Source organism: Anabrus simplex, chromosome 8, assembly GCF_040414725.1.
Source record: "Anabrus simplex isolate iqAnaSimp1 chromosome 8, ASM4041472v1, whole genome shotgun sequence".
Classification (NCBI taxonomy): domain Eukaryota; kingdom Metazoa; phylum Arthropoda; class Insecta; order Orthoptera; family Tettigoniidae; genus Anabrus; species Anabrus simplex.
In genome coordinates this window covers 30,055,725-30,072,500 of record NC_090272.1, presented here as the reverse complement: position 1 = coordinate 30,072,500, position 16,776 = coordinate 30,055,725, and the positions used below count along the sequence as shown (strand labels likewise).

The window sequence follows — 16,776 nt, the reverse complement described above, 5'->3', positions numbered from 1 at the left end:
AGGGATTAGAAAGATGTTTCTGAGGACTTTCATCTGGAGCGTGGCACTGTATGGATGTGAAACATGGACGATAACTAGCTCAGATAGGAAGAGAATAGAATCTTTTAAAATGTGGTGTTACAGAGGAATACTGAAGGTGTGATGGATAGATCGAATGACAGATGAAGAGATATTGAATCGAATTGGCGAGAGGAGATCGATTTGGCTAAATTTGACGAGAAGAAGAGATAGAATGATAGGACAATCTTAGGATACCCAGGACTTATTCTGTTCGTTTTTGAGGGAAGTGTAGGTGGTAAGAACGGTAGGGGTAGACGGAGGTATGAATATGACAAGCAGATTAAAGCAGATTTAGGATGCAGCAGTTACGTAGAAATGAAAAGTTTAGCACATATAGGGTGGCATGGAAAGCTCCATCATCTTTTAGTTGATGTAACGCAGACATTGATAAAAAAATTCTGTTCATGGTTTCCAGATTACGGAAATGCATATTTATTAAGCCGGTGATTTTCTTGAATTTTGTACTTCATTTTCATTTTCATTTGCTTTTTGTGTCATTTTTAATTTTTTCTTACTGGTGATTTTTAAGTATTTATCCCTCTTTTATGTCATGATGCAGCCAGTTTCTCTATCTACGTACTTGAAAGTTAACCTGAGTGTTGATCTTCGGAAGTTTGGAATAGGATTGTCTTTAAGGAAGATTTATTTTCAGATCATTTCTCTTTTCGGCCAACATGGTGTCAAAAGAGTTACGACCTACAGATCTTTCCACATTTAGTTTTTAAGTAAAACCGAGATTCCGAAGTAAAGAACTGAAACATTTTAAAGTAAACATTATAAAAAAGGTATAAATTATGAACATTGTGCAGTTCAGTGTTGTTAGTTTATAGGACATTATTAGAGATTTTTGACGCCATATTATAGGACTTTTTTTAGCTTTCTTAGGTCAATAAAATCCCTGACCTGATGACTATACGACTGTTTAAAAACCACCACAAACCACTAGCCCCCAGTAACTTGAACTAGGTTGAGCAACCAAAATACTACGCAAATATCTTTTTTTTTGCTAGGGGCGTTACGTCGCACCGACACAGATAGGTCTTATGGCGACGATGGGATAGGAAAGGCCTAGGAGTTGGAAGGAAGCGGCCGTGGCCTTAATTAAGGTACAGCCCCAGCATTTGCCTGGTGTGAAAACGGGAACCACGGAAAACCATTTTCAGGGCTGCCGATAGTGGGATTCGAACCTACTATCTCCCAGATGCAAGCTCACAGCCGCGCGCCTCTACGCGCATGGCCAACTCGCCCGGTTACGCAAATATCAACATGAAAATGAGGTTTATTGCAGTAGTTAAAAAAAAACTTGCAACTTTTAGAACTTAATTAGTGCAGGTTCAAATTTCAAACACTGCTATAGAAGGAGCAGAGAAAGAGGCAGGACTAGAAACAGATCCTGATAGGTTTTCGCAGACCCTATTTGCTGTAATACTTCCCCTGCTGTAGTATTGTTTGTTTCACTTCAATCCAGCCGAAATCGGTAAAAACACATTTATTATTTCAGGACACATTCTATTTCTGGCTGTAGTTTTATGAACGTTCAACTTAATAATCATTATCTGCACTTGCTCATTTGACCACTAACACTAGACGCGAGAACGCACGTTACCAGCTCCTAAAATTGATTGCTGTTCAATATTTGATCATTAAGTGATTCTCTAAAAGTGCTCATGGGTTGAGATAATTTCACAAGTGTCAGATTTTTCCACTGAGAATTAACCTTTGTGTCTGTCATGACGTCAAGGTTATACGATTCTAAAAGATTCTAGAAGAACCTGAAACTGGAATAAGTAACACTTTTCTCAAAACTTTGACGTTGTTCGCAAGCATTCGCAGCAACTGCGTTATTACATGACAGAAATAACAGATACATCTCTAAATCAGGGCATTTCCTTTCAATGGAGCTAATGGAGATTTCGTCAGATCCACATACACATTCTATTACATTTATTAAATAATTTTAGGACAAGAATGAAAACCAATCAGATTATCACCAAAACACTTTTGAAACCCACCAAAATTCCCAGTAGCCATTAGATAAAATATTTTTCCTCAGCCTGGCATAAAATAGACCAGATTTTATGGGAAAAATCACTCACTTGCTAACACTGTGTTGAATGTATAATATTATTTATATAAAAGATAGACAGAAGATTAGAAGCCTCTTAAGGTAGAATGCGTTTTTCCGAAGGAGCTTCTTGATCAAAAGCGACTCACGGACAGTGCATGCGTCGCCATGGTTACCAGAGTATGATTATAAGTTTAATTTGTTCTGGAGATTTCCGACAAAGGAGTAGTGTTACGAAAATATTACAAACTTTGGTCTGGAAAGATCTGCGCGTAAGGAGACGGGCTACTCGACTAAGCGGTATGTTCCAAGTTATCAATAGGGAAATGGCGTGGAATGACATTAGTAGAGTGGAGTTATTTAAAGTAGAAAAGTTCGTAATATGCTAGGGGCTTTACGTCGCACCGACACAGGTAGGTCTTATGGCGACGATGGGATGGGAAAGGCCAAGGAGTTGGAAGGAAGCGGCCGTGGCCTTAAGTAAGGTACAGCCCCAGCATTTGCCTGGTGTGAAAATGGGAAACCACGGAAAACCATTTTCAGGGCTGCCGATAGTGGGATTCGAACCTACTATCTCCCGGATGCAAGCTCACAGCCGCGCGCCTCTACGCGCACGGCCAACTCGCCCGGTGTTCGTAATATGAAGATAAAGTTGGAATTCATAGAAAAAAAAAATTCGAAGAAATATTTATTTATAGGAATTAGGAATTGGAATTACTTACGAAGGGAGATGTTCTATAAAATTCTAACTTCTTTGAATGATTTAAGTAAATATTAGGTGAACAACTGATAGGGAATCTGTTACCAGGACGAGAATAAATACTGAAGTAAATGAAATGGCGTGTGGCTTTTAGTGCCGGGATGTGTCCGACGACTTCGGCTGGCCAGGTGCAGGTTTCTGATATGACTCCCGTAGGCGACCTGCGCGTCTTGATGGGAATGAAATGATGATGAAGAAGACACATACACCCAGTCCCCGTGCCAGGGAAATTAACCAATTATGGTTAAAATTCCCGACCCTGTCGGGAATCGAACCAGGGAGCACTGTGACCTACAGTGACTATATGTACAGTGTGGCCAGCCGCCATGTTTTCCAAGTACTCAATCTGCTGTTGGATGAAGGAGAGTGATATCATTATTGTTTCAATAAAGAATATGCTTTTTGAATGTTTTAAGATGTTACTTATTTTGCTTATACTGTGTGTGTGTGTGTATATAGGCCTAACAGTAGTTGTCATATTCAGAGCCTGACTACTTCAGAATTCAGATTGATAAGTGGTATACAGTTCACAATTATTTAAGAGGTTAGAAATTATGTGTTCGTAACTAGGCCTATAATATTTTTATTGTAACAGATGTAGCATAAAATAGTATAGTCATTGTCTAGAATAATGTATGTGATGACTGTAAAGTTAGCCTACGGTACATTAAAATTGTATTACCTAGATCCATATTTATGTGGTACTAATATGGATATGGATATGGATAATAACGAAAACCCGCTACTCTTTAGTGGTGAAAACAAGCCGTTATCCTGGTTCCGGAGCACTCGGTATCGACCACCAGCTTCGAACCCCGTGATGTGCCCCGGTTCGGGTATTACTGGTAGATATCCGCTGTATTCGCTACTATCGGTTTTGCCAATACTTTGTTACCAGTACCTTCTTTTCTACCACTCTTGTGCGTGCGAACTGCGCCACTACAGGTTGTACATAAAACATGTTTTCCGGGATATTTGGGAATTTGTGAAAAATAATATAATCCTGAAAACCTGTTATTTTTCTTTACACTGTAAAATCGCACGAAATGTGAAAGATAGGTAATTATATTTTAAACAACGTTCGTAATGCAGTGTGGGTTTGCCCCTGTTTAACGGCCGGATGTCCTTCCTGATGCCAATCCTATATGGCGGGATGTAATCACTATTGCGTGTTTCTGCGGTGGTTTGTAGTATGGTGTGTTGTCTGAATATGAAGAGGAGAGTGTTGGGACAAAGACAAGCACTCAGTCCCCAAGCTCGAGCTATTAAAATACTTCACCCGGCCGGGAATCGAACCCGGGACCCTCTGAACCGAAGGGCAGTACGCTGACCATTTTTTCTTTTTCTTTTTTGCTAGTGGCTTTACGTCGCGCCGACACAGATATGGCGACGATCGGATAGGAAAGACCTAGGAGTTGGCAGGAAGCGGCCGTGGCCTTAATTAAGGTACTGCCCCAGCATTTCCCTGATGTGAAAATGGGAAACCATGGAAAACCATCTTCAGAGCTGCCGACAGTGGGGTTCGAACCCACTATCTTCTGATTACTGGATACTGGCCGCACTTAAGCGACTGCAACTATCGAGCTCGGTACGCTGACCATTTAACCACGGAGTCGGACTATTATTGTTATCATTATAATGTATGGAAAAATTCAACTTGTTACTAGGTGGCACTTATAACGACGTCTTTTAAGAGATGAATAGCCATAAAAGCTTGCATTCAAGAATATATTATCAGTCACGATTTTATCTCATATGGTGAAAATGAATGAGACCTAAATGATCGGGAGTAGCCTTTGCTGTAACTTTTGTTATGTACACATTTGACATAAAACAGATGTTTTCGGGGATATTTGGGAATTTGTGAAAAGTAATATAATCGTGAAAATCTGTTATTTTTCCGTACACGGTAAAATCGCACGAAACGTAAAAGTTCGGAAATTATTTTCTAAACAACCTTCGTCATGTACAGGTTTTCGATACGGCGAAAATTAACGGAGAAATGTGACATTTACTGCCTTGCCCTCCATAAAATTACTAACCTATTTTGTTATTATTGTTACCATTATAATGCATGAGACAACTCCACTCATTGCTGGGAGCATCTTAGAACATGCTACTTTCGGAGCTGAAAACAAGCAATTGTCCAATTTCATTTAAAAAACTACCCGAATCTATTTCTGCATCCATAAGCACAACAGGGTGGCGTAATTTTCTTGAAAACTCAGACCTCAGAAATACGTAAATCCACACACATTTCGAAACTAATTATACTAAATAATCCCCGAGTTTAATAAAACATACTTTCTGTAGTATTACAGTTAAAACAAATAGCCTGTACTTCGCTGAAATTGCATAAAGAGTATAATCTTACCCTGTGCGAAATACATACTTTTAAATCAGCTGACGGAACTTTTGGCTAAAACATGGCGGAGCCAATCAGAATGAAGCTCTCGTTGGCCACACTGTACACATAGAGTCACTGTACTGCCATGGAGCCGGACACCCTGAATACTTATCAGTGGTGACCGATTGATTTAATTATTTTGAACGCTGTTACGAGATACAATATATGCTTATTAGAATACAATAGCAATGGTGCATATAATGATCAAGTCACTGAACCTAGTTAACGAGTGGAGTCGAGCTCTGCAATCTGGGAGGCGAGTGGGTTCGAGCCCCACCGTAGGCTATCCTGAGAAGGCTTTTCCGTCGTTTCCCATTTTCACTTCCAGGCAAATGTCAGGATAATTTCTAATCATAGACCACAGCGATTCCTTCCACCTCTTTACCCAGTTTTATTCACCATCATTAATTTTGCCTTCAACGAAGCTTGGTGTCAGGAAGGGTACCTGGCAGTAAAAACACGCCATGTAATCTCATCTCGCCTGATCCCGACCATGTAACTGGACTCTACATAGTTATATAATATTAAGAATAAACCAAAGTCGGGGCTTAATCCCTTGGTAGGAGATTTTTGCGATAAGTGAAGCGATTAGCTCAGATAATAAAATGTTTAATTGACATGTCTGTGTCCTTTAATTGCTTTTTTTACAAGTTGCTTTACGTTGCACCGAGACGGATAGGTTTTATGGCGACGATGGGACAGGGAAGGGATAGGAGTGGGAAGGAATCGACCGTGGCCTTAATTAAGGTACAACACCAGCATTTGCCTCGAGAGAAAATGAGGAAAATACAGAAAACCATCTTCAAGTCTGCCGACAGTGGGCTTCGAACCCACTATCTCCCGAATACTGGATACTGGCCGCAGCTATCCACCTTGATCCTTTAATTACTATAAAACGTATTCTACGAGTGATGTATTCAGAAAAACTATTTAGATTATTTTTATTAATGAAATACAAAAACCATTTCCTTTAAGGGAAGTTTGCTTTCGCAAGAGGCAATACCGAACATACTTGAGGACTATGGTACCTGCCGGGGACGGCGCCGTCAGAACAACCTCAGCTGTCCCAGACCGGACTTTGCCTTGTTTCTCGTATCTCAGCTGGTTCGAGTTGAGTGTCAAGGGTTCTGAACCTAGAGATTCAGTATCTTGATAAGTGTCGCTCGCGTCTGACAGGGGGAAGAACAATTCCTTGTCTAGGGCAGTAAGTCGGTCCTCTGAAACAACATATTATACCTTGACATTTCTTCAACATTCCCTCTGTCTACAAAATTATACATTCCGCTGTATGTCCATTCGTTACTTTTGAACATTTTTATGATATTCAACCGTTTCAGGTCATCTCAAGTATCACTATTTTTGTGTCTATATGTCTGTTCCATCACCACATTTCAAGTTTAGATGACAGCCATGATGTGTTCTGGGTTTGTACTGTACGGTGCATATAATTGAATCAGAATTTCATTTTAAAAATATACAATTAATATGAATTTTCTTAGGTAAAAAAATTAGATCGTTTGTCTTATGCTAGGACCCTAGCCTAGGTTCATGGTTACATATAGAAGTGTTTTTAAATTTACTTCTCAATCAAGTGAGAATTTCAACGCAGAATTACACTAGTGAAGGGAAGAGCTTGACACGATACCAAACTGCATGCCTCCTGGACCGAATTCTCTTCCAACTCTGGTGACAACTATGAGCGATCAAATGAGGTACAGACTTGTGCTAGAACTTACTGCTTTAACGTTGTATTACAAGATGTTAGGAAAGGGGAGAGAGTGGCTTTGGCCTTCATTAAGACACAGCCTCGTGTTAAAATGGGGAAAACATGACAGATCGCCTTTAATACCAACGGTGGGATTCGAATATTCTAGCAGGTTCAATGACACTGTAAAGAACAATTTTTCGGGGTGAAAATTTGACAGTTGTTGAACTTTCTTTAATTATTAATAATGTATGTTATTATTATTATTATTATTATTATTATTATTATTATTATTAATTTTCGATGGTCACTGTATTGAGTTCGCTGCTTGTCGTCTGACAAAATTAAGCGCGGTCTTATCGAAGCACCTGAGTTCGATTTCCTGGACTACCACGGGGTATTTACTGTATATCTGGTAGGTGTTTAACGGCGTTCCTTGTCACACGGTCGGTCTAAAGAATCTTCGAGTGCCAGAATGTTCCCCTTAAATAAATTATTTAGCATGCTACTAAGACGGCTTTTTCGGGTAAGTCAAAATTTTGGAGCCGGGCTGAGTGACTCAGACGGTTAAGGCGCTGGCCTTCTGACCCCAACTTGGCAGGTTCGATCCTGGCTGAGTCCGCTGGCATTTTAAGGTGCTCAAATACGTCAGCCTCGTGTAGGTAGATTTACTGGCACGTAAAAGAACTCCTGCGGGACTAAATTCCGGCACCTCGGCGTCTCCGAAAACCGTAAAAGTGTAGTTAGTGGGACGTAAAGCAAATAACATTATTAAAATTTTGGAAAAGTATATTTTGTGCTATGTTGGGGTTCAAACAGGGGTTACACTAGTTCCCCATTTCAAATGTGAACGCAACGCACAGACTCACCTTTACGTTCACGGCTGGAGTCCCACATGGCGACTTGCTTCTTTATTTCCAGGCGAGAAATGAAGACGAAGCCCACACTTTCTTCAGACCGCACATGCAGCCGACACTGCCCGCGCACACACACTGCTGCTTATCGTTGACTTTCTTCAGCCCTACCTACCATTGTCTCCAACAACGAGCATGGCAGTGTTATCACTCCAGATATCTCTGACAAGAAGTGGGGAGGGGACTATCATCAAGGGCAATTAACAGCTCAGATTTCCATTTATCTGATAAACTGTCGCAGATCATCCTCTACTCTGCTTTGTACTACTCGCCACGCAAGGCTGTACACTGAAAAGCAAATATCACCGCCCAATTGTCTCTTTATTAAATGGCTCATGACTGCTGCCAACTTGGCTAGTTACATATTGAAATAACGAGACATAACCATCAACAAACTAACCTCAAAGTAAGTATCAATAATGGAGGTTCCCTTACCCAAGTAAATAATCAAGATTTATTTATTTATTTAATTAATTAATTTATTTATTTAATCTGTTTACCATCCAGGGTTGGTTTTCGTCCCTGAGTCAGCGAGGGATTCCACATCCACCGCCTCAAGGGAGTGTCTTGGAAGATGAGACATTTGGTTGCGGATATAACTAGGAAGGAGGACTTGTACCTCGCCCAGGTGGCCTCACCTGCTATGCTGAACAGGGGCCTTGTGGGAGATGGGAAAGGAAGAGGGAAGGAAGCGGCCGTGGCTTTAAGTTAGGTTATACCACTCAAGCATTTGCTTGGAGGAGAAGTGCGAAACCACCGAAAACCACTTCGAGGATGGGTGAAGTGGGAATCGAACTCGCTCTTCTCAATTGACTTCGCGAGGCTGAGTGGACGCCGTTCCAGCCCTCGAGCCACTTTTCAAACTTCGTAACAAAGCCGGAAATCGAACCCGGACCTTCGGAGGGGGTGGGCTGAATGGCAGCTAATCACACTAACCACTACATCACTGAGGTGATCAATCAATATATTATTCATAATTAAGTCTGTTTTCAAGCTCAACGAGGAATCAAAGAAATAAACACACTTTCTCACTCAATTTAATGTTCTGCAATATATTTCTGTCTTTATTTTGATACACGCATTACTATGAACGTGTTCTACCGCGTTTGCCTGGAGTAAATAATTCAGCTCCCTTCTTGAATTTAGCTACTAACTTACTTGCCGGACGTGACACCACATGTTACATGTAAATATGCCGTAAGTCAATAAGAATACGTCGTGACCAGACAAGTTTAGGTTGAGAAAGAAATTTCCTTTTATTTTAACTGAATTGATCTTTATAGAGGAGGTAACGTCGCTTTCCCTTTCGTAGGAGTCCTTGAAGATTTTTCTTGCTTCTTCTACACCCTAACTGAATTCTATACATACGAATTGGATGAAATACGACCGTATTAATAAAATGCTGCGTTCGTCAGTTCACACCAACTACGTCACTAAATCCCACAATTCTACTTAGAGATTTCACAGAGAAAGAAAATATGCTTTACTTATACCTTAATATAGCGGTCCTGCCTCTTACCTGGAGGCCCCGGGTTCGATTCCCGGCCAGGTCAGGGATTTTTACCTGGACCTGAGGGCTGGTTCTAGGTCCACTCAGCCTACATGATTAGAATTGAGGAGCTATCTGACGGTGAGGTAGCGGCCCCGGTCTAGGAAGCCAAGAATAACGGCCGAGAGGATTCGTCGTGCTGACCATACGACACCTCGTAATCTGCAGGCCTTCGGGCTGAGCAGCGGACGCTTGGTAGGCCAAGGCCCTTCAAGGGCTGTAGTGCCATGGGGTTTGGTATACCTTCATATGTAACACTAGTGATTCAATACGACAGTGGCAATACTGTACTTTTAATATCATGACTACATAGTACCAACCTGCAGGATTAACAGTAACTGTATGACGTCGTATGGTTAGTAACACTGAATGGAACCCAAAAGTTAGGAAATTCCTATAAATCACTATTTTCAGTATTAACAGAGGAGCGAGAGAGTAAGGTTGTCTAGCTTACATGACAGACAGTGCAATTCGTTTGTGGCTGTTATATTTTAATCCAGTCCTCAACGGGCACAACCATCACCATGTACACTAGTTTGGTCAGGACCAGATAAGAAAATGATCCGTTAACTGACAATATTGAAATAAAGATACTATCCTGGAATGTATAGTTAGATTTGAGCTACTTCACCATTAAAAAAAATTCGGAACATATTAGGCGTAGAAAGTGTGTTTAATTACTGTAATCTACCTACTACGCCACCTCTGTTCATCGTAAATACCTGCAGATTGCGAGGTAACGCGTGGCTAGCGCGATAATTCATATCGGCCCCTATCTCACAGTCAGGCAGTTCCTTAACTGTTCTCTCGCAGCCTGAGAGGACCTCGAACAAGCTCTGAAATCCAGGTAAAAATCCCTGACCTGGCCGGGTCCATTAACATACTGTGGTTTATTACTGGTTTGACAGATAGCACTAGTGTGTTTTTCAAGGTCTTTTCCAATGCATCTGTTGGTATAATGTATGGTTATCTTGTTCTTACAATGAATAGACTTACTAGTGACCAAGATGTAATTATCTTGAGGAGAAGAAACGAATTAGACCACTTCTTCCTGATAAAGAGGACTTATAATAATTCTGTCATTGAAACTGCTGATGAACAATAAAATAACGCCACTGTGAGCGAGCAGAGGAGGGATGAGAGGGGCTGGTCCCAACCGTCCGCTTGCAGCGCCAAGCAAGCGTATGTGGATGCGTAACGAAGTGATGTCGATTGGTTAATGAGTAATACATAAATACAAACAAACCTCTTCATTACAGACTGTAATGGCTTTCAACGTTCAGTCTGCAAGTCTCCGTGAATTAACTGAGCCCTCCATCACCAATCCTCTAGCCCCGTGGCCTCATTTGTTCCACATCTCTTATCACAGCCGCAGACGCTTTACCCTGCCAGAGGACGAGCTTCCAATTCAAATGTATTTTAGACCATAATATTCTTCTTCTTCTTCTTCCTCCGTTAGTGTCTTCTAGGGACTACTGATAATTCCAATACTCCTTCATCTGCTCTCTATGTCTCATTTCCCTCTCCCTCGGACCATTTTGAGTCTTTTTTTTATCCCTCCCGACCTTGGAATCCTTCCATTTTTAACATTTCCTTTCCAAAACCTCTCTCTCTCTGTTGCTCCTTCTTCTCTTATATTCTTTCTTTTCAAATCTCTCTTAACTTCATGAATCCAGGCTGTTGTTGACTTCTTGTTCCAAAGATACTTGAAGATCTCTTTGGTTAACCTGTTGTCATGCATTCTGCATAAATGTCCCCAAAATCAATCGCCTTTTTCTATATTGTTTCTGTTAGGTCTTGTCTATTCAGGTGTATTTCATCATTACTTGTTGATTTCCAGAGTTCTTAGCGCGCCGAGTATTTCCCGTATAATTTTTATTTCCAGTACTTCTAATTTATTCAGCTTGACTACGTAGGACCACGGAGCTCATTTTGACTCTTTACATGGGTCTTCTCTTTCTTCTTGGCCCAGAAAGCTTTTCTTTCATCGTCTGGCCGTCTGCCCTCTTCGGTCTGATAGCCTCTGAGTTGTACTTGCTGGTGAGGAACACTGGGAAGACATCCTGCATAGTGATCCGTCCTCTATGGTGTTGAGTGGAATTTCTAATTCTTCAAGGTTCGATTTCACTGCGGTAATTCATTTGTTCTTAGAGGTTTTATCTCTACTTGTCGTGCTGAACATCTTGCTGGTGAGCATTGAGAGGTCCATTATTATTATTATTATTATTATTATTATTATTATTATTATTATTATTATTATTATTACCACTCAATAATTAAAAACTGAGTAACCATTCTCGCCTTGCTCTCCGCATACTTTTCTTATCGCCCACGGCCCAGTCCTCTATACACCAATGTAGTCTAACCTCCTCCATTCCCCTCACATGACGTCACCACCGAAGCTACTCTACGTACAGGTACGATTACATTAATAGAATTTATTTCTAACTTAGTCTTTATCTCCTTATTCCGATAACCCTCCTGTCGTCTGACCTTATCACAACCATTCTCGCTACTTTCATGTATGTCACTTCTAACTTATGAATAAGTTATCCTGAGTCCTCCTGTACAGAGAGACCAGAAAATAACGTTTCGTTCCAAAGCTCTTTTTAAAAATTATTTAAAAATAGCCCTGATTGCAACTGCACGCTCAGTGCGTTAGGTTTGTTAATTTTACTTACTCTGCTATCATCCTGGGAGAATACATCCTAAATACGGTACTTGAAATGATTCAGTTGTTCCAGTTTTGTATTCCCCATCTAACATTCAACCCTGTTATGTTTCCGCCCTACTTACATCACCTTAGACTTGAAAATGCTAATTGTTTTACTATACTGACTACACCTCTTTTCAAGCTCCCAAATATAAGATTGCCGGCTTTTAGCTCAATCTGCCCTGCCGTTAGTATAGGCCAAACTCCTTACTACACTGAAACCCAACTGAACCCCATTCTGACATTTCACCCTTCCAGTAAATGATCCATGTATACTGTACCAGGGGTACGCCTTCCCCGCCTACTTAAACTGCGCGCCTTGTCTGCGGCCATCTATGCCAGCGGATATGAACTTTAAAAAAATTTAAAACCTTCTCCTTCGATGGTGAAATGGCTCTGCCCCGGAGGACAGAGATGGCTAGCGAGGCAGGGCGCGGCAGGTTCGTAGAAGATCCTGCGCTACAAGGTAACAGCAGAATTTACCTAAACACGTGATCGTGCCTCCAGGTAGTTCGAAGTGAAGGTTTCGGCCGTTTTCTTAATATCTACCATGTAATCTTTTCTTTTTGGGGTTGAAATGTAGGATCTTCTTCGCTGTCTTCGGACACTTTTTATTACCTACTGGGAAAAATATTTAATGTAAGAGAGCACGAGTGGTGACCCTCAGTTGTCAGCCCTTCAAATTTGAGTTGGGTGACTAAAGTTTTCAACATCTTAATTCTGGAAATCTTCTCCCCCTTTAGTCACCCTTTTAGTATGGGATTAGACTCTGTGTCATTGGGCCTTAAGATCACTTAGGTTCTCGTTTCTACCAGAGTGTTCCATAAGGGGAGCTGGTGTTTCGCCTCCTTGCCTTTTGTTAATGGCCTGTTATGTGTAACCTGTTAAGGCCTTGTAGTATGCCCAGTCATGCCCTGTTTATTCTTTATAGGTCTTTGAGCACAGTACTTAAACTAATTGTGGAACCTTGCAATAGATCTCAACCGTGTATGAACACTTTACGTGCAGGTAGGGGTTTCGTGTGTAACTCAAGAGTGTCCCTGTTCGAGGCTAGACTCTTTTATCTTCCTATAAAGTGCACCTATTGGGAGCAACTATGCTCTTTCTCAATACTGTACCTGTCAGAAACAATTATTCTCTTTCATATGTAAGTTAACTACTGGGAGTTTCTACCGAATTAATTTGTACCTGGTTTGGGACTTGAAAGTCCAGTGCATTCTTAGAGCTGAGGAGCTCGTTGTTAATGTTTCAACTGTTCCTTGTTATACCATTAAATTTCTCTCTGAATTTTAAGAAAGGAAAGAAAAAAATTCTTAATTTGTTAAAGTAAAAGTTGCTATAAGTAATCCCCTGACCATCCATTCTACGCGGGCGCTTCCTATTCCTCTGTGAGCCACGGAATTTCCGCATCATATAACATGAACAACAAAGGTGAAAGGTCACAGCCTTATGGAACCCTTGTAAGAACTTAAAACCAAGAATTCATTCTACCATCATTTTTCACTGCGATCCGATTGTCAACATGAATACCTTTGATTGCCTCGCCCATAATCCTGAAGTATGGTTAACATATTTTCTCTTGATACTCTTTCATATGCTTTCTCTATGTCTGCGAAACATAAATCATATAACTAATCTATTCCCCTCGCAACAAATTGTAATTAATTGACGAACATCTGGTCCTAACAGCTCCTCTGTGGTCTGAAATTACACTTCTTTTCTTACATATTATTCTCCAAACTATGTCCTCTGCCAAATGTATTCCTATTGAGGAAGTTTCTAATAATGAACAGTGATTACCTGCGAAGTTCCAGTAACACACACACAAGACTGAAGCAGACCGCTGTTCGTGATGACGTACAGATAATGATTGGCGGGGGATTATTCGTCTATCAGGTGATGTAATTACTGAGAAAGTCTCGTTCGATTACCTCTGAGTCACCCTACCAGCGCAGACCAAATGACAGCAAGATGAATGACTTTCAGAGAGTAATATTTACGTTTCTCTAGTATTATCTAAGATACCGCTTTCTTTACAGAGATATCCTGGTATCGGAACGAAAAGATACTGACTCTCCCAACAATTTCAGACCCTTGCAATTTCATTAGGACTTATTTTTCTTGTTGTCTTCTCGCAGAAGGCTGATGACGATCATGGGGTTTGGGCCCGGGGTCTATCTGGAATCAGCCTCATCAATTTCCCGACACCACTGTAACCAAGACAACTAGTGTACGTCATTGCATTCGGGGGATAGTCGATTCGAACCCCAGTGTCGGCAGTCCTGAAAATGGTTTTTGTGGTTTTTCATTTCGTATCAGAAAAATTCTCGGTCTGTACCTTAATTAACGCCATGGTCACTTCCTTCCCATTCCTAGCCCTTTCCTATCGCATCGTCGCCCTAATTCCTATCTGTGTCGGTGCGACGTAAAGCCAATTTAAAATAGGAAAAGGAAAACCAACAACAAACCAAAACAAAACTCAAATAATTCCTCCCAAGCCTACGAATTTTCTGCAGCCACATGACATTTCCTATTCCCGGCGTTACAAAATACTAATTAGGAGAGTACGAGAATACTTCAGACACAAAATTATAATTGAAAATGTACATGCCAAAGTCTTTATAATACCATTATATTCTGTTGTTCATCATTAGTCCTGCCCCGTGCACTGCAAGGCATATTAGTATACACTTACAGAAGTCTGGGCATATAAAAGATAATGTTTCGAAATGTACTTCAAACTTGACGTCAAGTTAACAACAGAGAATACAAAATTGAAGAAATAGCATTTCTGATATATTTTTTCCATGGCCCTCTGCCAACATCATTTCGTTTAGAATCCACACTACCATCGATAAGGTAGTTTACAATTTAATTTAAATATTTCCCCGCTACACGAGAAAGCATAAAATCATGGATATGCTTTTTGGGCTTAGGAGACGAGAGAGAGAGAGAGAGAGTACAGTTCCCCTCTTAGTAGCCTCTTACAACATGCAGGTGTACTCCACCCACAGGAGATATAAAGTATTCCGATTATAAATATGTAGCATCGTGTTCTGCGTCCAACTAAATTTTCGCTGATATAGCACAGAACTTTATGGCCATAAATATTCAGAAGATACGTATTATGAGAACAGTTCTACAGCCTTCGGTGACGTAACCGTGTGTAAGGGGATTTGCTGTGACCTAAACGAAACGCCAGTCAAAGACAGTGGAAACTCGTTTAAAACACGGCGCCATTTGTGCATACTGTATATAGAAGGCAGTGTAATAACGCGAGGAAGAAGATGACGAACACTGGTTGCCTTGTTACCATACTGTCCACGCTAAATTGATGACGGTAATTGCAGATAGACTCCAGTCTAAAAACATGTCCATGTTAAAATATTTAGAATATATTAGAATAGATTAAATATCTGTGATTTAGGAGGCATGGTTCCCTTAATAACTGGTCTTTATTGATTAATGGATAAAACTCAGATTTATCAGCGTTATGGCTCATGAAAAAATACGCAGATCAATTTCTAGAAACACGGAAATATCTTGAGAGTTTATTTTTTTCAAGTTGCTTTACGTCGCACCGACACCGATAGGTCTTATGGCGACGATGTTGCAGGAAAGGGCTAGGAGAGGGAAGGAAGCGGTCGTGATCTTAATTTAGGTACAGCGTCAGAATTTGCCTGGTGTGAAAATGGGAAACCTCGGTAAACCATCTTCAAAGCTACCGACAGTGGGGTTCGAACCCACTATCTTCCGAATACTGGATACCGGTCGCACTTAAACGACTGCAACTATCGAGCTAGGTGAGAGTTACTTCCTCTGGGATTTCCAAACATAGCAATGAAAAGATGAGACGATTTGTTATGTTCCAGGCATCTTTCGCAATCCATTCGGCCGTTTACATTAAACAATGGACGAGGAATTCACTCTTGACATTTGGTACTCCTTCGCTTTATCTCACCTCTTCACAAGTTCCTTATCAATTACAAAACTCATCTCGGAGGGGAACTGAAGCCCTTGTAAAATCCAACCGCGCAAATGTGATCTTACTAGGCTTACTAAATCAATTTTAACGTCACCTCACATGACAGAGTGAGGACATAATAATATAAAAATGTTAGAGGTAGTAAACATGCCCTGACGCCCTCGGTTCGTTTCTCGGCCAGCTCAAGTATGTTTACTTGTATCTGAGGGCTGGTTCGAGGTTCACTCAACTTTTTTTTTTTTTTTTTGCTAGTTGCTTTACGTCGCACCGACACAGATAGGTCTTATGGCGACGATGGGGCAGGAAAGGGCTAGGAGTGGGAAGGAAGCGGCCGTGGCCTTAATTAAGGTACAGCCCCAGCATTTGCCTGGTGTGAAAATGGGAAACCACGGAAAAACATTTTCAGGGCTGCCGACAGTGGGATTCGAACCTACTATCTCCCGAATACTGGATACTAGCCGCACTTAAGTCAACTTTCTTGAAAACAGGTGAGGAGCTATCTGACGGTGAGATGGCGGTCCCAAGAACAACGACCGAGAGATCCCGAAGTTTATGCCACCCACTCGTTGAGGTCTTCTTCTCATTTTTATTCTTAGGGTGAACTTTGTAAAAACTGTC

The 16,776-nt window shown here is 40.9% G+C and overlaps 1 protein-coding gene across 3 annotated transcripts in view; it reads right to left on the bottom strand.

Moving 5' to 3' along the window:
* The window catches only part of LOC136879258 (uncharacterized), a 673,981-nt gene that overhangs the window by 416,902 nt on the left and 240,303 nt on the right, over positions 1-16,776 (bottom strand). The window contains exon 1 of one of the 3 annotated variants that reach the window (XM_067153073.2): positions 7,867-7,965. The exons of the other annotated variants lie outside the window; for them this stretch is intronic. Within the exon in view, the coding sequence (XP_067009174.1) occupies positions 7,867-7,894 (28 nt within the window). The 5' untranslated portion in view covers positions 7,895-7,965. Of the gene's footprint in view, positions 1-7,866; positions 7,966-16,776 lie in introns of those variants that run through there. 3 annotated transcript variants of the gene reach the window in all.